Source organism: Carassius gibelio, chromosome A4 (assembly GCF_023724105.1).
Source record: "Carassius gibelio isolate Cgi1373 ecotype wild population from Czech Republic chromosome A4, carGib1.2-hapl.c, whole genome shotgun sequence".
Taxonomy (NCBI): Eukaryota; Metazoa; Chordata; class Actinopteri; order Cypriniformes; family Cyprinidae; genus Carassius; species Carassius gibelio.
In genome coordinates, this window is record NC_068374.1 from 34678250 (window position 1) to 34701867 (window position 23618).

The 23618-nt window shown below is 32.7% G+C and overlaps 1 protein-coding gene across 1 annotated transcript in view; it reads left to right on the forward strand.

The window, feature by feature from the left end:
* The window catches only part of LOC127979121 (potassium voltage-gated channel subfamily C member 2-like), a 38553-nt gene extending 19665 nt beyond the window's left edge, over positions 1-18888 (forward strand). Inside the window, exons 2-4 of the mRNA XM_052584302.1 lie at positions 9050-9965; positions 12031-12201; positions 18227-18888. Coding sequence (XP_052440262.1) covers positions 9050-9965; positions 12031-12201; positions 18227-18351 — 1212 coding nt within the window. The 3' untranslated portion in view covers positions 18352-18888. The remainder of the gene's footprint in view (positions 1-9049; positions 9966-12030; positions 12202-18226) is intronic.
* The last annotated feature ends 4730 nt before the right edge of the window (positions 18889-23618 follow it).

Sequence of the window (23618 nt, forward strand, 5' to 3'; positions counted from 1 at the left end):
AGGATGCTAACCTTATAAGATAGCAAAGCGGTTGCATATGTTTTTTTAAAAAAAGGCTCTGTGTTTTTAAAATTAGCATGCAATCAATTTTAATTTAACTTTAAAATTGTCTCATTCTGACTGATTCATTAATGCATGTAAAAAAATGAATGTGAGTCAGCTGCATAATAACTGTTTGTAATGAATGTGCATGTGTGTTTGCTCTCGCCGTGTCTTAGATGAGCGTGTGTAGCATGATAGAAACCACAGTAATGAAGATCAATTAGTGATCACGTTAATTTCTCCCTGATCACAGCGGGGTTAAATCAGCCAAACAAGCGTCTCTGAGCTCTCTGAGCGTTTATACAGCATCTCCTCCTGGACTGAAGCAAACGCTGATTAATGAGTTTCTGATTAATCACTTTCTGTCTGATGATGCTATCTGATGTTACACCGCTCGTGTGGTGAAGGACAGGAAGCAGATCAAAGCATGGGCATTTTTATGCTTTGCTTTTGTTTATTTATATTATGTTATTATTAATAATGTTATATTAATAATATTACATTATTATTACATTGTAATTTACTTAAATCATGAAACTCAAAAAGGACATTTTAAGCCTTTATGATTTTTCTTTTACCATTTTTTTTTCATTTTAATTTTCTAGGATTGCATTTTAATGGTTTAATTGCATAAAAAAAGCATGCCTAATTAACAAAATAATGAGATTTATTCAATAAAAAAAAATAATAATCAAAAAGGAACTTTAACAATTAAATAATTTATGTTTTTACAAAAATACGACTTTTTAGATTTTTATAGTTATGTTTTCTGTAGCTGAATACATTTGATGATGATTATTATTAAATATTAATAATATTATGTGATTAATTATTATACAATTATACATTTTAATTACAAATTTTGTATATTAGGAATGTGAATTAAAATGTTTTTTTTAAGAAAAATATATTTACTATTATTATAATATTTTTATATTTAGAATATTACATGATTAATTATTATAATATTATTAATATTATTATTAATTATAAATGCATTGTGTTTTAGGAATGTGGATTACAATTTAAAAGAAAAATATATTTACTATAATTATTATATTTTTATATTTATAATATTACATGATTAATTATTATGTTATGACTAATGTTATTAAGATTAATTATAAATGTCTTGTGTATTAGAAATTTGGTTTAAAAAATTGAAAGAAAAATGTATTTACTATTATTATTATATTTTTATATTTATAATAATATTACATGATTAATTATATTAATGATTATACATGTAATTTATATTAGGAAAGTGAATAAAAAAAATTATTTTAGGGATGCACGATAATATCGGCACAACATCGGTATCGGCCAATAAAAGCTTAAAATGACCATTATCGGTATCGGCCGATATGAATATTTCTGCCGATGAGCCAAACCGATATTCTCCAAGTGAAATAATTGACCTGTTTTTCAGATGTGAATGTCTGTCTACGTTTGTAAAATAATACATTTATGGTAGAATCAGTACAGAAGAGATACATGGATTTCTCTTCAGTAAAATGAAAGTTTAAATATATCAGTATATATTTGTATATATATCAATATCGGTATCGGCCAAAATGATTTTGAAAATATCGGCATATCGAATATCGGCCAAAATCCAATATCGTGCATCCCTATATTTTATTATTATTGTTATTATTATTATTATTATTATTATTATTATTATGTAGTCAAAAGAAGTTTGTTGACCCCATGAATCAAAAATAGCCTTTTTTAAGCTTAGGTTTCTTAGTCCATGAAGCCATCTGTAGTGTATTGCTACTTCTAATGGGGTTTGTGTTTCTGTCATATTAGAGTATTAGAGCAGGAATCCTGCAGTGAGACACACAAATGATCAGGACATCGCAGCGGGACTGTGTGTGTGTGTGTGTGTGTGTGTGTGATCTGAGCGTACTGTAGGAACCACCATCTGATGTGATGTCAGCAACACGCTCTTACGAGTGATAAACAGATGGCTGATGCCACGGCGGGACACACAGATCATAGCAGACTCTGAGACGATAGACTCTGTCACACACACAGGAGATTCTCTGGATCATTGGCTGTTTGTATTCACTGTCAGAAGCAATGATTTCATGGAAAGCGTGAAATAATAGACAACATGACATTCACTTGGGTTGCTTTATAAACAGTATAATCTGATTCATGAGCTGCAGACTCTTAGGAGTCAATTCTTTTAATGAATCAATCAAGTTGGTGAATTTAATTGATGGTTTTGATTGATTCATTAACTGAATTATCATGAAACTCACTTGTTGACTGGATGTCGCAACTTGTGAAGATGAAAAGTAGTTTATCGTGATTGTGATTTATTATAAACAAACATTGACGTTGGCTTGGTTAAAGTAATTTAAAAAGATTTAAGTATTTTAAATATTGAAATAGTTTAGAAAGCTTGAAGTTTAAAGGTTTTTAGATTAAAGTAGTTAAAAAAGCTTAAAAGTTGCAAGGTTTTACATGTTAAGTTTGAAGTAGTTTAAAAAGCTTGAAATTTAAAAGTTTAAAGTATTTTTAAAGTAGTTTAAAAAGCTTAAAGTTTAAAGGTTTTACATGTTAAGTTTGAAGTAGTTTAAAAAGCTTGAAATTTAAAAGTTTAAAGTATTTTTAAAGTAGTTTAAAAAGCTTAAAGTTTAAAGGTTTTACATGTTAAGTTTGAAGTAATTAAAAAAGGTTTTATGTATTAAGTTTTAAGTTTTTTAAAAAGCTTAAAATTTTTAAGTTTTTTTAAAACCTTGAATTTTGAAAATTTTAAGTTTTTTTATATTAGTTTAAAAATCTTGAAGTTTAAAAGATTAATTATTTTTAGTTTAAAGTAGTTTAAAAAGCTTAGTTTAAATATTTTACATGTTAAGTTTAAAATAGTTTAAAAAACGTTTGAAGGTTTTATGTATTCAGTTTTAAGTAGTTTAAAAAGCTTAAAACTAAATTCTTTATTTATACATTTTTTAACCTTGAAGTTTGAAAGGTTAGTTTTTTTTTAAAGATTAAAGTAGCTTAAAATCTTTTTGTTTTGGGGTTGTACATTGTTAAAATATTGTTCTAGGAGCCTTAAGTTCGAAGCAAAACACACAAAAATACTGAATTGCATTTAAAAGATGCTCTGGTTTCAAAGAGAGCCCTGAAAACTTGATGTGACGTTGTGATGTGACTGTAATAGAGTTCAGTTTCCTCCTGTCCGACTGTCAGAAGCCCAGTGCGCTTTACTGAGAGAGCATGAAATGAATTAAACAGCAGAGAAGAGGAGTACACCATTTATAATGCACAAAACCAGATTGCATGCTTGGATATTATCACACACACATCAGGCTCTGTTCAGAAACATACTGAGCTGCCTACAAAAACAGCATTCTGAGGCATTCAAATTATTATTTTCTGCAATATTTTTGTGTGCTGTGTGTTTTTTCCTTACTTTAAATATACAGTAATTAATTGAGTCCAAAGTAATTATAAAAGCACCGTTTTCTCCAATTTTTTTTTGTGCACTAGATATTTTTATTCTTTTTAAAGCAACAGCTTTGATGGCTAAGCAACATGCTGTTTTGGGCACGTGACCTGCAATCCCATAATGCATTGGAATAAGTTTTGTGAAAAATGCTGGAATGAGGTTTTTAATTTAGTATATTACATAAACTAGTGGATTTTTATAGTTAAGTCGTGTTTTTTTTTTTTTGTCATCTGAAAATATCTGCGACATATTCCATATAAGTAACTAATGTAATGCAATTAATATCAAGCATTTAAAATGTAAACGTTTGGATATGTGCCGAATGAGAGAGGTATAGTATATTGTTTTGTAGAGTTTCGCTCTAAATGCGTCTCTTACGAGGTTTTATTACTGTTAGGATTCTGCCTTAGAAGGCCATCACTAGTGCAGCTCACTCTTTTTTGGAGCCGATCCACACACACAGGTTTTGTGTGTGTGTGTGTGTGTGTGTGTGTGTGAGAGAGAGTGACCTAAATACGAACTTGCATGCCGGGAGCGAGTGTGAGTGTGGATGGTGTGAAATGATCCTGCTCTGCTGCTGTATAGGGATGAGGACACACCTGTAGATGTGACACACACACACACACACACACACACACACATCTAGAGAAGCCAAGCCATCAGCACCTCTCATTTGCCTCCACCCTTCATGTGACATTCATGGTTTTCCCGCCACAGGGCTGTCACACAAACCCTCATGAGAGCATGAACTACACTGATAATAACGAACTAGCTGACAGCAAGTGTGTGTGTGACTGTCTGTGACAATAGCTGATTGATGGTGAATCACAGCGCTTATAAAAGCCATGTCAACACTTGATTCTGATCTGAACTCACTACATGACACACTTCATCTGTATTCTTAGCTGTTTATGTTCAGAGTCTAGTACAGAGTTCATACATCTACTACATTTATGTTGTCAGATGACCTCATTATGTAGATTTAAGTATGCAGATTTTCTGAATGCATGGATCACATTTACATTAATTTACATTTAGTCATTTAGCAGATGCTTTTATCCAAAGCGACTTACAAATGAGGACAATAGAAGCAAACAAAACTAAAAAAAGAGCAACAATAACAATTCTCGGGCTAGGACATACACAAAGAATAACAAGTAGAAAGAATAGAAAACATAGAATGCTAGTGTTTTTTTTTTTAAAGCAGATAAATAGATAAAATAGAATTAAAATAGAATGCTGCTCGGATTGAATCCAACAGTTGATTAAAAAAGTCAGTGAAAGTGATTTTGTGCCTCTTTGGCATGGAACAATCAAGCGACGTTCATTTGCAGAACACAAGCTTCTAAAGAGCACATAACTGTGAAGAAATAAATGTGGTTAAATGTGTGCAGAGCCAGTGGTGGTTTTGTAGGTAAACATTAATGCCTTGAATTTTATGTGGGCAGCCATAGGTAGCCAGTGCAAACTGATAAACAGAGGTGTGACTTGCATTATTTTTGGCTTATTAAAGATTAAACTTGCAATGGCATTTTGGATTAATTGTAGAGGTTTGATAGAAGTGGCTTGAAAACCTGCCAGATAGCATTGCAATAGTCCAGTCTGGACAGAACAAGAGCTTGAACAAGGAGTTGTGAAACATGTTCTGAATGAAAGGGTCCGATCTTCCTAATGTTCGATAAAGGAAATTTGCAGGACCGAACGGTTTTAGCAACGTGGTCTGAGAAATTCAGCTCATCATCACTCACAACTCCAAGGTTTCTAGTTGTTTCTGAAGGAGTTGTGGTTGATGAGCCTAACTGGATGGAGACATTTGAATAAAGTGATTGGTTTGTTGAAACCACAAGCAGTTCTGTCTTAGCCAAGTTGAGTTGAAAGTGATGGTGCGTCATCCAACAATAAATGTCTGTTTGACAAGCTGAGATGCGAGCAGCTACCGTCGGATCATCAGGATGGAATGAGAGGTAGAGTTGAGTGTCATTAGCATAGCAGTGATAAGAAAAGCCATGTTTCTGAATGACAGAACCTTGTGATGCCATATAAACAGAGAAGAGAAGTGGTCCAAGGACTGAGCCCTGAGGCACCCCAGTAGTTAGATGTTAAAAAAAACACTGAAGTGGTTAGATTAAGCAACATAAATGTAATACATTTTTTATGTAGGTACCACTCATATGAAACATATGGCTTAAAAATGAAGTATGTGTGGAGAAAAAATATAACAAGCAACTGTTGTTATGTTGTGATGCAAAACATCTACTGTGCTGCAGTTCCTGGTGAGCAGTAGCTGTGCTTTGTTTTTTGGCCGAGTGTTCATTTTGGCCGTTGATTATTCTTCTCAACGATTAGGTAGTGTGTGTGTGTGTGTGTGTGTGTGTGTGTGTGTGTGTGTGTGGGTCTTGTTGCCATGGAGACAGTGCCGTGTCTGCCGTATGTTTGATCCGGCAGTCCAGAGAGACTCATCAGCAAAGCTGACCGTCAGTTAGTCACACACTTGCAAACACCAACAAACACACAACTTTTGGATAAAACACAGCTTTCTTTTATTAGCATCAGAAGCTGTCAGAAAGATAGTGCTATCTATGGCACAATACAGACACACAGACAGACAGGGAGTACATGAAGGAGGAGTATAAAGCCTCAAAAGCCACAGAAAGCAACACTGATTACAGCCTCTTCTAAAGAGCTCAACTCCTTCAAACCGATTTTTCTGTCATGTGAAATGAATCCAAAATCACTAGTATATTTTCCAGTTTGTTGTAATCCACAGTGTATTTTGCAAACTAAACCTCAGAAGTGACTGATTTAATAAAATGCTGCTCATAGTGTAGCAGCTAAACTACTAAACAAAGTATTTTTAATTGGATTTATATCTGGCATCTTCAATGGAGATGTTTACAGAGCTCGTTGCAGTGCATTCTGGGATCGTCTTGCCAGTGAAAGGACACATATATTGATTTGATCAAATAAAGCTTGTTTTAGCACAGGCCTGTAAAGAAATTTCCGGGTCATGTTTCAATCAAAAATCAAGCTAGTTTATAAATATTTATTATAATGGACTTATCTGATTTTTTTTCAATTTCTATTAAATTAATGTTATTTTTTTAAAGTCATACTGTAATGCTTACAGTCATACTGTAATGCTGAATGTCTGTAATCATTGGTTAAATATTGGAGGGGGAAAAAATTTATAGAGAACCCATTGAACAAATGGATTTATGTTGTTTCTACATTAATTTTGAGATTGAATGTGAATTTATTGCAATATAAAAGTAGATTAAAAAACTTTAATGTTAAGTGCTAATCACGATTAATTTCAGAAAAATGTGTGATTGATTAGTTAATATTTTTTATAACTTAACAGCACTTATTACAACAACTATAACGTCATGCATAGGCCTATATAAATATTATCATTTTTAATACATATTTTATGTTACTAGATAATTAAATAATAAAAATTTCTGACAAAGTGTTACCAATAATTTTTTTCATGTTTATAATAAAATATATGCATGGTGCAAAAAGAAAAAACACACACACACAAAAACATACACACACAAACACACACACACACACACACACACACACACACACACACACACACATATAATTATTATTAATATTTTTTTTTATTTTTTTTTTACATAATTAGACTAAAATGCTCAATTAAATATATGCATGCATATCTTATAATTACATGCATGCATTACTTAAAATTTATTATTTATTCATTACTTAATTTATTGTGGTCCAATGAAAGTTTTGGAAGTCTAGTAATAAGGGTATTTGTGACTTTTATAGCTCATAATTAATGTTATTTAAAATGTTATCACAAAAACCTACATTTATTTGTCGTGTGCATAAGCGTGTAGATGAGCAGCTCACTGGGTTTGGAAGCAAGGCAAGCAAAGTACTGTTAGTGTACAAATGAAATGCATTCGCTGGGCTTCAGGCTGCTTGCGTGGTTAATGAAGTTACAGGACACTAAGTGAGATTTGAGCGGATCTGATCTCACATCCAAACCCCACATTAACCAAAGCAACGCAGCAGTGTTCACGGGAGACTCCTGCCTGCGGGGGATGACAAGATCATTAGATACTGCTTCCACGCGTCCTGCACGCGCCTGTCACTGTGTGTTCAGAGCTTGTTTTCATTGTCCTGATCGTTTGTGCCGGCTTTGTGGTGATTACAGCCCTCCTGACGAGTTAAAGCCTCATTAGGATGCTAAAACAAAGACGAGAGACAGGCTCCTTTGAGACGCTATCTAGGGGACATGTCTTTTCATATTTCACATTTGCCTTTAGCTTTTAGCAGTTGCACATCATGGGTTTCATGCATATATATATATATTTTTACATACACTATTTGTTTTGATTGCACAAACTCATATATATTAATTATTTTATATATGTAACATTTCGATAATTAGAAATCAAACTAATATTGATGTGTATAATTTGTCTGCTCTTGAATAATTAGCGTATAACATCATAGGTGTTTATATAAAAGTAAACAAACCTATAATATAATGCACACTATAATTACAAATATTTAAAGGTATTTTATACATTAAAAATATTAAATTATTGTTAAATAATAATTCTGTAAATTTAATAGTTTTATTTTTGTTCTATATTTTACAATTAAAATATATAAAATATATTTTGGCTATATTTTTGGTTATATTTTATAATACACAATATATTTAAAAATATTGTATATTTTGTATGTATTGTCTGATTTCAAATAATTCAATTATTACATAGAATTGTTTGTATTAAAATAAACCGAACATCATGCATATCTAAAAATGTAAAAAAATTTATATTTAAGTTTCTGATTGTATTTTTTGAATATATTTTTGGGGTATATTTTATATTTTCTATGTGTAATTGTTCAGATTTTAAATAATTAAAATATTAAATGTATAATACAATTGATTAGATCAAAAATAAATAAATCTTTAACATTCAGCATAGATTTAATGTTAACATTTTAAATATGTTATTAAATAATATACATACATTAAAACAATTAAAATATTATGTGTAACCGAATAGTAATATTTCAAAAAAATAAATCTATAACACTGCAAATATACATTTATAATAATTAAATATTTAAAAGCTATATTTTATATAAATACATTTATGCATTTAGCAGACACTTTTATCCAAAGCAACTTACGGTGTATTCAGGCTAACATTTTTTACCTAACATGTGTTCCCTGGGATTCGAACCCACAACCTTGTGCTACTAACGCAATGCTGTACCTCCTAGTCACAGGAACACTTTGTAAATCATTTTATATATAATTTATATTTATAAAACATGCTGTCCGTCCCGACTAGCTACAGTACGTTGAAGCACGTCAATGCTTAGCAAAGCTTGCACAGATAAATGTGACACCTTTCACTGTGTCCACGAAACACTTTTAGGACTCACCAAGTTAAAAACAAGGACAAATGCACATCGAATAAAACTTCTTCCTGACCGCCTCCTCACTAACTTCGTCTCTCTCTCTCTCTCTGTTTCTCTTCTCAGTTCATTGCGTTCGCCTCCTTGTTCTTCATCCTGGTCTCCATCACGACCTTCTGTCTGGAGACGCACGAGGCCTTCAACACCATCATCAACAAGACAGAGGCGTCTCACAACGACTCCTTCACGGACTCCAGCCAGCAGTACGAGATCGAGACGGACCCGGCGCTCACCTACGTGGAGGGCGTCTGCGTGCTGTGGTTCACCTTCGAGTTCCTGGTGCGTGTCACCTTCAGCCCGGACAAGCTGGAGTTCGTCAAGAGCATCCTGAACATCATAGACTTCGTGGCCATTCTGCCCTTTTACCTGGAGGTGGGCTTGAGCGGACTTTCCTCTAAAGCGGCCAAAGACGTGTTGGGTTTCTTGCGCGTGGTCCGCTTCGTGCGCATCTTGAGGATCTTCAAGCTGACGCGGCACTTCGTCGGTCTGCGTGTATTGGGACACACCCTCCGGGCGAGCACTAACGAGTTCCTGCTCCTCATTATCTTCCTCGCGTTGGGCGTCCTCATCTTCGCCACCATGATCTACTACGCCGAGCGGATTGGAGCCAGTCCCACCGACCCCACGGCCAGCCACCACACTATGTTCAAGAACATCCCCATTGGTTTCTGGTGGGCCGTTGTCACTATGACCACTTTGGGCTACGGAGACATGTACCCTCAGACGTGGTCTGGCATGCTTGTAGGCGCCCTTTGTGCGCTCGCCGGCGTGCTGACCATAGCCATGCCTGTCCCCGTCATCGTCAATAACTTCGGCATGTATTACTCGCTCGCCATGGCCAAACAGAAGCTCCCTAAGAAGAGGAAGAAGCACATCCCTCAGGCGGTGCAGACCAGCTCGCCGTCCTACTGCAAGACGGACCTGAGCACGGCCTGCAACAGCACGCAGGGACCGAGCCGAGGACTGGAGCGCCATCGCTCAGGTCAGAGCTGTTAAGAAGCCGTGAATTGTTATAACAGCGTTCCACGAAACCCCTGTAGCTGTCATACAAACCTGATTCCCAAAAAAAGTTGGGACACTGTACAAATTGTGAAAGAAAACACAGAATGCAATGATGCAACATAGACGACACATCAAATGTTTAAACTGAGAAGATAGGGAAAACAGGTTGATTTAAAATGTCATGGCATCAACACATTGAAAAAGTTGGGACATGTTTACCACTGTGTGCATCCCGTCTTCTTTTTATAACAGTCTGCAAACGTCTGGGGACTGAAGAGACAAGTGCTCAAGTTTAGGAATAGGAATGATGTCCCGTTCTTGTCTAATACAGGCTTTAGGTCGCATCTTCCTCTTTATGATGCACCAAATGTTTTCTATGGGTGAAAGATCCGGGTCATTTCAGTACCCGGATCCTTCTTCTACGCAGTCATGATGTTGTAATTGATGCAGTATGTGGTCTGATATTGTCATGTTGGAAAATGAAAGAGACGACGTCTGGATGGGAGCATATGTTGTTCTAGAACCTGGATATAACTGTGAATGGCACGGTGGATTGTGTTCACTGACAATGTTTTCTGGAAGTATTCCTGAGCCCATGTAGTGATTTCCATGACAGTATCATTCCTGTATGTGATGCAGTGCCGTCTAAGGACCAATATTTGGCATGACATTTCAAAAAGTTATCTATATATAAGTTATGTTATCTATATTCTATTGTGAATACAATATAAATTTATGAGAAACTATTCCTTTCCTTTTTTACTCACAATTTGTACAGTGTCCCAACTTTTTTGGAATCTGGTTTGTGTGTGTGTGTGTGTGTGTATATATATACAGTACAGACCAAAAGTTTGGAAACATTACTATTTTTAATGTTTTTGAAAGAAGTTTCTTCTGCTCATCAAGCCTGAATTTATTTGATCAAAAATACAAAACAAAAATGTAATATTGTGATGTATTATTACAATTTAAAATAATTGTTTTTAAATGTATTATAATTTAAATGATCATTTATTTCTGTGATGCAAAGCTGAATTTTTAGGATCATTATCACACGATCCTTTAGAAATCATTCTAATATGATGATTCATTATCAAAGTTGGAAACAGTTCTGCTGCTTAATATTTTTCAGAACATGTGATACTTTTTTAGGATACTTTGATGAATAAAATAAATAAATAAAAATAAGTGATGTTTTTAAAATATAAATATTTTGTAATAACAATATACACAACTGCTCAGTAATTTGGGGTCAGTAATTTTTTCTTTCTTTTTTTAAAATAAAATCAATAGTTTTATTCAGCAAGGATGTGTTAAATTGATGAAAAGTGATAGTAAAGAAAATATATTATTAGATTTTTTATTTTATTTTGAATAAATGCAGTTCTTTTTAACCTTTTCCTCATCAAATATATTAGACAGCAGAACTGTGTCCAACACTCATAATAAATCAGAATATTAGAACGATTTCTAAAGGATCATGTGATCGACTGATGTTACATGTGACACTGAAGCTGGAGTAATGATGCTGAAAATTCAGCTTTGCATCACAGGAATATAAAAAAAAAAAAGTTTATTCAAATAGAAAATGATTATTTTAAATTGTAATAATATATCACAATATTAATGTTTTTTCTGTATTTTTGATCAAATAAATGCAGGCTTGATGAGCAAAAGAAACTTCTTTCAAAAACATTAAAAATAGTAATTTTTGGTCTGTACTGTATATATATATATGATTAATTAAACCGTAATAATATTAATAATAATATTTTTTTTTGTATTTCAACCTAAACTTATTTTATTTCAGTTAGTTGCCATGATAGTTTAAAATAAATGAATTATAATAATACATAATAATAATAATACTGTCTCCACAGAAGTTATATTCTCATGAATACATTATTCAGGATCTTTTTAAGCGGTTATCCTCGTGGGGATCATTAGTTTTGTCTCGCTCGCTCCTGTGTTTGACCTCTCACCTTTGTCTCTAGCCGGTTTGCATCCCAAATTAGCAACTGTTGTTTCTCACCGTTTCCCTCCAGTGCTGTCTGCTGACTGCAGCGCAGGAAGTGACATCACCATGTCTCCGGAGGAGCGGATGCCCATGCGGCACTCCAGCGTCCGTGATCAGGACCGTCTCACCGAAGCGACCTGCTTCCTATTGGCCGCCAGCGACTACACCTGCACAGCGGACGCAGCCATTCGCAAAACAGGTACCTGATCGACCAATCACAGCCCTCCGCTCTACACATCAGCATGCACGTCCAATCAAAACCCTCGTCACTGAATATCTGCCAATCCATTCCTCCACTGACATCATCATTCACTCATGGATGGAAATGAAGGACTTTAACTGTTCAGACTCTTTATGTTGGTTTCTACGTCGTCTGCGCCTGTGCTCGTCTGTTCATTAGTCGTTACTGTGTTTACAAGACAGTAATGAAAATTAGATTTTTACATTTTGTTTTTACATAAATTCCTACCATGACTTTTAATTGTTTTATAATAAATATTTTAATTATATATGGTATTACAATCATGAAATGTAGTTTTTTTTAAATAAATAAATTACTACTGATACTTAATTGTTTCAGAATTTAAATGTTTTTAAAAAATTTTTTACATAAATTACTACCCTAATGCATAATTGCTTTCCATTTAAATTGTAAATATATATTGATTTGCAGTAATTATAATTTTATTTTTTACATAAATTACTACCATAATGCATCATTTTCACAATTTAAATTTGAAATGTATATTGTATTAGAGTAATTAAATGTAGATTTTTTTAATTATATTTCTACTGCGATGCGTAATTTCAATTTAAATGTTAAATATATATTTTATTATAGGACTGAAAATGTGGATTTTTTCATAAATTGCTACCATGATGCATAATTATTTAACAATTAATATGTATAATTATTTCACAATTTAAATGTGTATTACAGTAATGAAAACGTGATGAATTTCTACCATAATAATTTTTTCTAAAATTAAAAAATTTACTTGTTGCATTGATGAGAATTAGTTTTCTTTTTACATAAATTACTACAGGATGTATAATTATAATAATTATTTTTACATATATTGTATTACAGTAATAAAATTATATATTTTTTTACATTAATTGCTACCATGATGTATGATTACTTAATTAAAATTTTAAATAAGTTGTATTACAGCAACACAAATTTTATTTGTTTTCTCCCCACAAATTAACATGCATGCTTAATTACTTCACAATAGAATTGTACATAATGTATTGTATTGGATATCTGTTTTCCTCACTCTTTATTTTGCTCTTCTGACCATGCATCTTTAGTTTGTTTGCTACATTTTATGATTTGCATGCTGCATTGCTTTCACTGCTGTGACTGAACTATTAACCAGTGTGACCCCAAACCAGGCAGATGTTGAGTCGGGGCCCGGGGCCACAGGGCCGTACTGTTTGACAGACACAAGCACTGGGCTAATAACCCTACTGGGAGGTTAAATGTGCACAGTGTCCAGACGGGGGCCGTTTGTAAGGTCACACTCAGTCACAGCTCAACCAGAGCGAAAGGCCATTAGAAGGTTACAGACATCCTGTTAAACATATTTATGACTGCTCTATGCCTCTATATGTCAAGCTATGGTAATATATTACAGGGCTCATATATATATATATATATCATATATATATATATATATGTGTGTGTGTGTGTGTGTGTGTGTGTGTGTATGTATTTGTAAACACATTTGAATTGTTTATTTTTATATTTTTTATGATTTTTTTTTCTCAAGCATCAGGGCAACAGCTTTGATATATTAGGGGCCATTTTATTTTATTGTAAAAAAAGACTGTATTTTTTATTTTAAAATTATATTTTCATATATTTTTGAAAATGTATATTTATATATCTATATATATATCTATATATATATATATATATATATATATATATATATAGATATATAGATATATAAATATATTTAATAATTCAATATATTTTAAATGCACACACATTCACAGCTTTTTCTAAATAAACATCTTTATTATAATTCTAATATATTTATAAAAAATTATAATATATATTTAGATTATATATTATATAATATAATATATTATATTACCATATGTTTATCTATACACATCTAAATATCAATTAAGAAATATGTATATAAATAAATATATGCTATTTATAAGTTCACCAAAAATATATTTTATCCTTTTAAAATATTTTTAAATAAAAATCTTTAATATAATGATATTATTAGAATTCATAATATAATTCTTAATATTTTTTAACAATTATTAATAATGTATAATATATAGGTTTATATTACAATGTTTTATTTTAAGCCATCTTCCATCATAATGGTCCGTTACCACATACAGTTTTACATTCTGATATGCATGATACTGTACATACTGATCAATATCATTTACTTGCATTGATGCATTAATATACAGTCAGGACAGATACTGTACACTGTTTGCTCGTCATTGGTCAAACTCTGTCCAGAAATTAGAGTTTTGCACAGTTCTAGTTGGCATTTCCATCCAGACTGGCTTTTGTTGAAATATTTGTGTTGAATTTGATTCATATCTTTTCAATCATCATCATTTTGAAGGGTGTTTGTGTTCACGTCTGTCATGTCTCTCACTCGTCTCATGTTTGTCTCGTGTGTTTGTGCTCTTCATGCTGCGTTCTGTCTCGCGTCTGAAGGCTTTGACAACATAGCCGGCTCTCTGCGTCTCTCTCCAGTGACCTCGCCCTACAGCTCGCCCTCCCGCTCCCCAGTGCCGTCCATCTTCTGAGGACACGCCCCCACACTCTCACAGCCGAAGACTCCGCCTTCTGTGGGCGGAGCTCTGTATAATGTAGCATTAATGATGTTCCATAAATAACTGTATGTAGAGTGGTATTAGTAAGTTCATAAGGAGAAACACTGGGGCGAATCTCACAAAACCATAATACAAAAAAAAAAAAAATGAAAATGAAGCCATCTTTGGCATTTCAATTAAACATTTATTATTCTTTTAAGATTTGTTTTCCCATTATTCTTAGTAATGCTTCTCCCTAGATTTATATTCAAGTAGTATAGTTTTTTTTATTAATTGAACATAAATCAGTTAAAATACTACCATGATGCATAATTATTTCAGAAGTTGAATTTTAAATATAAATATATTATATTACAGTAATGAAAATTAGATTTTTTTTTACATAAATTATCATGATGCATCATTTCAGAATTTACATTTTAAATATACTACAATAATGATTTTTTTTTCACATATTGACTATTTCACAGTGTATTTATTTATTTATTTATTTATTTATTTAATATAATATATACACATATATAAATATATATATACCTATATATAAATATAATATGTGTATATATTATATTAAATAAATTTATTTATTAAAAAAAAAAAATTATTCTTAAGTTAAATATTTATATATCTAACTATATATATATAATTGTTTAATTAATTGTCATGAAAATAGTGTTTTCAAGCAACAAAAAAAAAGTCCTAAAAAATATTTTATTGTTTTCTGTTTTGATTTTTTGTGGGCTAAAAAATGTCTTGAACCTGGTTTTTGCGAGATTCGCCCAATTAAAGTGATGTTCTTTTATCAAACATTTATTTTGTATTAAGCCGATCAGGAGATTGAACGTGTCTGTAAAGTGTCTGCAGGTTTGTGTTAGACGCATGGCACTGGTTCACACACAGTTGAGACTCTCGTGCTGTGTGATGTCACTGGGGAGAAGGACTCTGATTGGCTGAACTTGATCTGATGGCTCTCTGATGCTGTGATTCTAAAGGACTATTTATAGAAATCCGTTCAAATCAACATGAAACACCGCTGCATCTGTACATCCCAAAAACTCCTTCCTGGTCTAGCTGTGCAAAATAAGGGCTTGTTTTAATAAAAAAAAAAATTGTAAATACCATTAAGATACTGTTATAGTTTTATTATTGTTTAAGTTAGCTTTAGTTTAAACTTTGTTTAATTATAAACTAATAATAATAATCAGTTAATAATAATTCTCATATGTCTATATACAGTAGTTTTATTAATTTTATTAAGATTAATTTCAGTTTACAGTTGTATTATTTCTATTTTAATTTGAGTTAGCTTCGGTAATTGTGTTTTAGTCATTTTTATTAGTTTATTATATATTTTTTAATAGTTTTTATTATTTGTTTAATTGTAGTTTGAGATGCTGTTATAGTTTTTACATTTGTTTTTATTTAATATTTTAATTTGAATTAAAGTTTCAGTATTTCTTTTATTTTATATACTTTTAATGTCTATAACTTCTATTTATTTTTATTTCAGTTGTTGTTTAGCTTTATTACAATGTTCAGTGTTAAAAAATAATTATACTTTGCAAAAAATTTAACCTATTTTTATTTTTATAAACTAGATTGTTAATGACAATAGTAACATTTCCTTTAACGTAGAAATTCATATGTAGAATATCTAAATAATAAATTAAGAAAATTAATTTTGCCTTCATAAAATTGGGAGAGTTGAATAATTTCAAATAATTAAATAAATGTTTCTTAAACGTGCCATTATGGATTGTGCACAGGAATGTGTATTTAGTAGTTTTGATCTCATGTTGATTTGATCTCACTCTGTTGATAAAAATTATAAATCTATTAATGAGTCATATGTTTATTTTCATGCTTGCAAAAACATTCCTAGTCATAACTAATTGAACACATGGTCTGACTGAAAGTATCCCATCATTCATTATTAATCTACATCACCAGTCATTCATCTGCCTCCTCTGACCTGTGTGTGATTCATCTGTGCAGTGTGTGTTTGTAGCTCATGCTATTTCGGAGATGTAATTCACAGATTTGTCCTGAGCATCATGTGAGTGAGTCTGGAAGAGACGGTTGCTAAGCAACTGGTGCAGGGAGATTTTGTGTCATGCATCCTCGGCGTAAACTTCATTTAGCACTTTGTGTCCACACCCTGTGTGTTACCCAGTGTGTTACCTCAATCACTGCTTGTGTGTGTAATATAAGAGAAATATGATGTTAGGGTGAGTCTCACAAAGAAATATCCATGTCAAATTTAATCCGAAAATCAAAAGAAAAAGTAGGAAATTATATTCTGCTTAAAATAAGAAATTTGTATTGCCACAATATGTTTAGAATCACATTTACTTTAATGTAGAAGTTTACTGTAATGCATAAAATCTGGATAGAATATATATATATATATATATATTAATGAGTAATTGTGCATGCATATATAAAGAAGAAATGGCAAACATGGAAGATTTAGTTTGATTATTTAGAATACTGAAAATGTATGCATAAAAATCAGATTTTCCATGAAAAAAAAATGTAACTTCTTTTATTGCATTGCATCTTGTTGATGACAAGTTAGAATTTTTTTTTTTATGTAGAAAATAACTTTATTGTAATACAAAAAAAAAAAATCTAAAATCTCAACACAATTTCTCTTTTTATTCATGCAACATATAATTTCTTATATTTATTTTAGGGTGAAAGATGCAATATATTTTTTCAAAAAAATGTGTCTAGTAATGTTTCTTTTTTTAAAGAACAAATAAAAAATATTGAAGCTTTTCTGTGATTAGACACAGTACTGATAAAAATAAATGCATAAAAAGAATAATTAAACCTATTTTGCATTGCACATTATTTATCATGTTTGTTTAAACATACAAATTAACTTTAATACATAAAAGCTCATTGCACAAAGATTTTATTATATTTGTTTTGTAACTATTCAGTACCACAAATTGTGTGTATCACAATGTCCCCATTTTATCTTTGCTAAATATTTATTATTTTATTGATTAGATTAACCAGTTAAAAGATGCACCCTTTTTTTGTCTACAATTTATTTTTTAAAGAACAAATGGCAAATTTTAAAGCTTTTGTGTGATTTCATGTAGACACACAATACTTATAAATAAATGCATTAAAAACAAAATTTGTTCTTTGCATGTTATGTGAATGACAATGAAGCACATTTTCTTTTATGTAGAAATTAAATGCAATGCATAAAATCAAATTTGATTGTATTTGTTTTATTAATATAAATTCGGTACAAAAAATGGTCTAAATTCACATGCAAATATTAACAGCCCTGGTTAATTTCCCTTTTTATTCATGCAAAAAAAAAAAAATGATGTTGATGCTATTGTGATGCAATTCTGATGCACGGGATGTTGTTGCGTTTGCAGCGACTGTATCACCTCTGGCTGACGTACAGTTTATATCGGCCAGAGACGGGGAAGGCGGAGCCAGCAGAGACTCAGATGGATTTGATGAATTGGATTGGACAGTCTGGAACAGAATAAGCCTGTGATTGGACGCTCACTTACGGATCGATCGGACCAATCACGACATTTGGAGTTTCCCGTTCTTTTTCTGCGTGGGATACAGACAGAAGCCAGTTGGCACAAAGAAAAAAATTCACAATATGGATAGAGAAACTTTTCCTGCTTAGAAGGAGTCTGTTTAAATGTCACATCTGTATAAAGGACACACATGCACCTGTGGCTTCTCCTCTGTGTCAGGTAGCAAATCAAACACCCCTCGAACCCCTTTCCAAAGGCCTCTGTCGTTGCAATAAGTGTATTAAGATGTGTAGAGGCACAAGTGTTTAAAAATGAAGTATTAGTGTATCGACGATACTAAACTACAGAGTAGAGAGAGAGTAAACATGATCAGTTTAATAAACGTGATCTTCAGTCATTTCTGCTTTTATTTGTTCTAGTATCTCTGGTGGATTCATTGTTGTCTGTGTGAGGGATGGTGAACTCAAATGGGACACTTTAAGGAATAGTTAACCCTTGTGGATTGTTCAAATTCACTACCCTTTCGAGTTGTTCGGGATGAAAACATCCACTCAATTAAACTGCTGTAAAAATGTATCAGATTCATTTTTTTATTTTCATAAATCTGTTAATCAACCTCAGTCCTGATCAAAACTACCAAAAGTTGTTTTTTAAATCCAAGATTTTAACTCTTTAATTGGCAAGTTCATAAATTATGTCACTGATTTGGGGAAAAAAACACACAAAATGACTTATTTTCAATATAAAAGTAATTGTGGCTGGATTTATTTTGTACTTTTTATAACAGTCTTGGGCATGTCAAAGATTAGTAGCAACATTGGCTTTGATGCATTTTTAGTTTTTGTGCAGCATTAGATTTAAATTTTTTTCTCCTTAATTTGTTGTTGGTGGCTGTTTTTGCCCCATTGACTTCCATTATAATGACATTTTTTGATTGCAAAGCCATGACACAATGTAATCATGCATTCTTGATTGTTTGTGGTTTTCCCTTTTAGGAAGAGGTAAAATTTGTTAATTTTACAGTTGATCACTAGGTGGGACTATTAACCCACTATCACAATGGAAGTCAATGGGGCAAAAACAGCCACCAACAATAAATTAGGGAGAGAAAAATTTAATCTAATGCTGCACAAAAACTAACAATGCATCAAAGCCAATTTTGTTACTAATCTCTGACATGCCCAAGACTGTAAGAAAGGTAAAAAAATATCCAGTCCACGATCACTTTTTATATTGAAAATATGTAATTTTGTGTGGGTTTTTTTTCCAAATCAGTGACATCACTTATGAACTTGGTAATTAAAAAGTTAAAATCTTGGATTTTTTTTTTTAAGTTTGGTAGTTTTGATCAGGACTGAGGTTGATTAATAGATTTATGCAAAAAAAATTGAAAAAAATATTTATCTGATACATTTTTACAGCAGTTTAATTTAGTGGATGTTTTCATCCACGAACATCCCGAAAGAGTAGTGAATTTGCCCACAGTGATGCTCTCCAGTGAATGGGTGCCGTCAGTATGAGAGCTGATAAAAACTTCACAATAATCCACACCGCTCCAGTCCATCAGTTAATGTCTTGAGAAGCCAAAAACGAATCTGTGACCCTGGAGTCTCTGGGGTATTTTGAAGCAATAGACAATAAAAAACATTGTATGTGTCAAAATTATAAACTTTTCTTTTATGCCAAAAATCATTAGGATATTAAGTAATAGTAAAAGTAAAGTAAAAACCAAAAGTTTGATTCATAATATGCCTTACTTGAACAACTTCAAAGGTGATTTTCTCAGTATTTAGATTTTTTTTTTATTGTTTTTTTTTTGCATTCTCAGATTACAGATTTTCAAATAGTTGTATCTCGAACCTAATAAGCCATCATACGTTAAGATTATTTATTCAGCTTTCAGATGATGTATAAATCTCAATTTTGAAAAATTGACACTTAAGATTGGTTTTGTGGTCCATGGTTCTGACGGCACCCATTCACTTCAGAGCATCCACATTGGTGATGCACTACATTTCTCTGCAAATTTTCTTTTCCAGCTGAACTAATGCCTGACAGACCTCATGAAATGGCTTAAAAGCACAGTCCTCTTATACAATAACTATTGTGCTTTCATTTGCACAGATGCGTTGACCCCAGCTTTGCCTACAGTTGCATATCAAGCTAAAATCTTTGAAGGAATTTTAACATTTAAACCTAAAATGTGTGTTTTTCTTTTGTATACATATTCTTCAAATATCATCTTGTCAGGTTTTAATGTAAGCGAGCAGATATGAAGCCACAAAACCTCATCATTTGAATGTCATGGGGTCTTTGAATGTGTGTTGTTGTTTCCCAGTTCTCTTTGCTTCTCCCCGTCTCAGATGTGATGTGCAATAACGATGTGAAACAAAGCTGCACCGATTCACACTGTGATTTCAGTTCAGTCTGTGACAGAGCCTCTGAAAACACGGACACCTTCGCTCTAATTAGAAACTTTCTTTTCCTTCCTCCATGGAGAGATTAGAGCTGTCACTTTATCTGTGTGTGTGTGTGTGTGTGTGTGTCTGTTTGTATGTGTGTGTGTGTGTTTGTGTGTGTCTGTGTGTGTGTGTTTGTGTGTGTGTGTGTGTGTGTGTGTGTGTGTGTGTGTGTCTTTGTGTCTTTGTGTGTCTGTGTGTGTGTGTCTGTGTGTGTGTGTGTGTGTGTGTCTGTGTGTGTGTGTGTGTGTGTGTGTGTGTGTGTGTGTCTTTGTGTCTTTGTGTGTGTGTGTGTGTGTGTGTGTGTGTGTGTGTGTGTGTGCGTCTCGTGAAGCCTGTCAAGAACATATCCAGGTCACATTTCACTGCAAAATCAAAATACAATTATATTTTGCATAAATATAATGAAGCCTATTTTAAGTCCAATAAGATGTTTTGGCATTTTTACATTCTATTCAATGTTGCACACGAGTAAAACACACTTTTATAATGAAAATAATGTCTTTGTTGTCACTTCCGATCAGTTTCATTGAATGTGATGTTGCTGAATAAAAGTGTTGTTCTCAAAAAAGAAAAGAAAGAGGTAGTTTTCATGCTTTTTTTATTTTGGGTTAAACGTGAGCTGGACACATTCTTGACAGGTTTGTGTGTGTGTGTGTGTGTGTGTGTGTGTGTTTTCCCACCACCCACAGAACTTAAGAGGACAGTATTCTTCATGTTAATATTACTGTATCTGCTGCTTTAAGAAGTCAGGGCACCGTTTCAAATATAAATGACAAAAAAGTAAATGTATATATATATATATATTTTTGAACTTAGATCTTGTATTTCGTGTCTCTTGATGAGTCTCATTGTCAGTCCTGCGGTGTATCTGTATGTCCAGACTGTGAATCAGGAGTGTTTTTCTGTTTCAGTGATTGAACATGTTTTGTGTTTTCTCATCTGTCGGCCTTTTGTGGTGCATGCAAAGACCCGAGGTCAAAATGTAAAGACTGCGTCTGAAGAATATGTACAGTTCAATGCAATGTGAGACAGTCGGATAAACATATTAACCTTGTAAAAAAACAAGCAAACAGCTTTCTTTTCTTTCTGTTTGAAACGGCATTAACATTTGAATCCATCTTCTAGATTTCCTGAGGTTTACTTAAAGTAGGAACTTAACAGTCGCAAAGAATCGTTTATTACACAGAATTTGCGCCAAAATCACGAACCATAATTATGTCTTGCACACATCCAGTCTGCTTTTCTTCATTAGTAACATGCAATTATATTTAACTCTTTGCATTCCTTCTTATGTAGACAACAAGTAGGAAAAAAAATAAAAATAATTATATATATATATAGCTGATACTTTGTTAAAAGGTAACATCACAAATCTTATTTTGATTATTGCACTGCAACCACGTTACAAATAATATGAAGTTCATGCATTAACCAAAAAAACAGCTAGTAGACTAAAGATCTTTTAAATGCACATTCTTAAATTACAAAAACTTACATCTCACATTATTTTTGACATTATGACTTTATTTCTTGCATCTCGCAATTCTGACTTTGCATTCTCCGTTTACATCTTGCAATTGTGATTTTCTTTCTCACAGCTGTTTATTCATATCGCAATTCTGTTTATATCTTGCAATTCGGAGAAACAAACAAACTCATAATTGCGAGAAAAATTGTTTATTGTGAGTTAAAATGTTGCAATTTGATAGTTTTTTTTTAAAGGTCCCGTTCTTCGTGATTCCATGTTTTAAACTTTAGTTAGTGTGTAATGTTGTTGTTAGAGTATAAATAATATCTGTAAAATTTTAAAGCTCAAAGTTCAATGCCAAGCGAGATATTTGATTTAACAGAATTCGCCTAAGAAAAACGACCCGTTTGGACTACATCCCTCTAGTTCCTGCAGGAATGATGTCACTAAAACAGTTTTTTGACTAACCACCGCCCACATGAATTCACAAAAAGGGGGCGTGGCCTTGTTGTGCTCCGACGGAGAAGAAGGAAGAGTTGCGTTCTGTTAATGACAGGCGGCAAGGAACTCTACCGGAAGTTGATGTCGGGTGGGGGCTGCCATCTTTTAGCAGAACTTCAGTTGCGTTAGCATTCCCATTGACTCCCATTCATTTTGGCGTCACTTTGACAGCGAATAACTTTACATCTGAGGCGTTTAAAGACTCTGTTTGTCCATTATTTATTTCTAAAGATACACGACAATGTATAAAGGGCTCCATTACCTTCTATGTTACATTATGGCCCCGTAGAAACAGTTTTTGTAAAAAATAGGCTAACGATTGTCTCAATCGAGTTCCAATGGGGTCGCTGTGTCCATTTCTTTTACTGTCTATGGTTAATGACTTGTGTTTGTCGCCATGTCGTCGAAACGCTGTTATTTTCATCTCTGAGTCCAATCACCTTTGTTTGGGCTTCCCAGAGACGCTGTACTTGGAGATTAATGGTTACAATTTATGTTTAACTCGGTTCCCGAAAATAATAATCCACATGTAAAACAATGTGCAGCTCATTTTGCTGAGGACAACTTTCTCAGTCTCAATCAGTTTAATGCCGGATTCGCACAAAGATTATTCTTGAAAGATGGAGCAGTTCCCTCTTTGTCTGGAGAAGGTTTTGTTTATGGACCACAACCGGTAAGTGTATTTTATTATTTAAGTTGGTGCGTTTAACAGTTTTTGTAACCTACTACACAAAGGGCAATGCTGTTTAGCTTTGTTAACTAGATGTTAGGGCTGTGCAAAAAAATCGAATGCTATTTTCATGCGCATCTCGTCAGTAAAAACACTCCTGTGATTATAAGTACA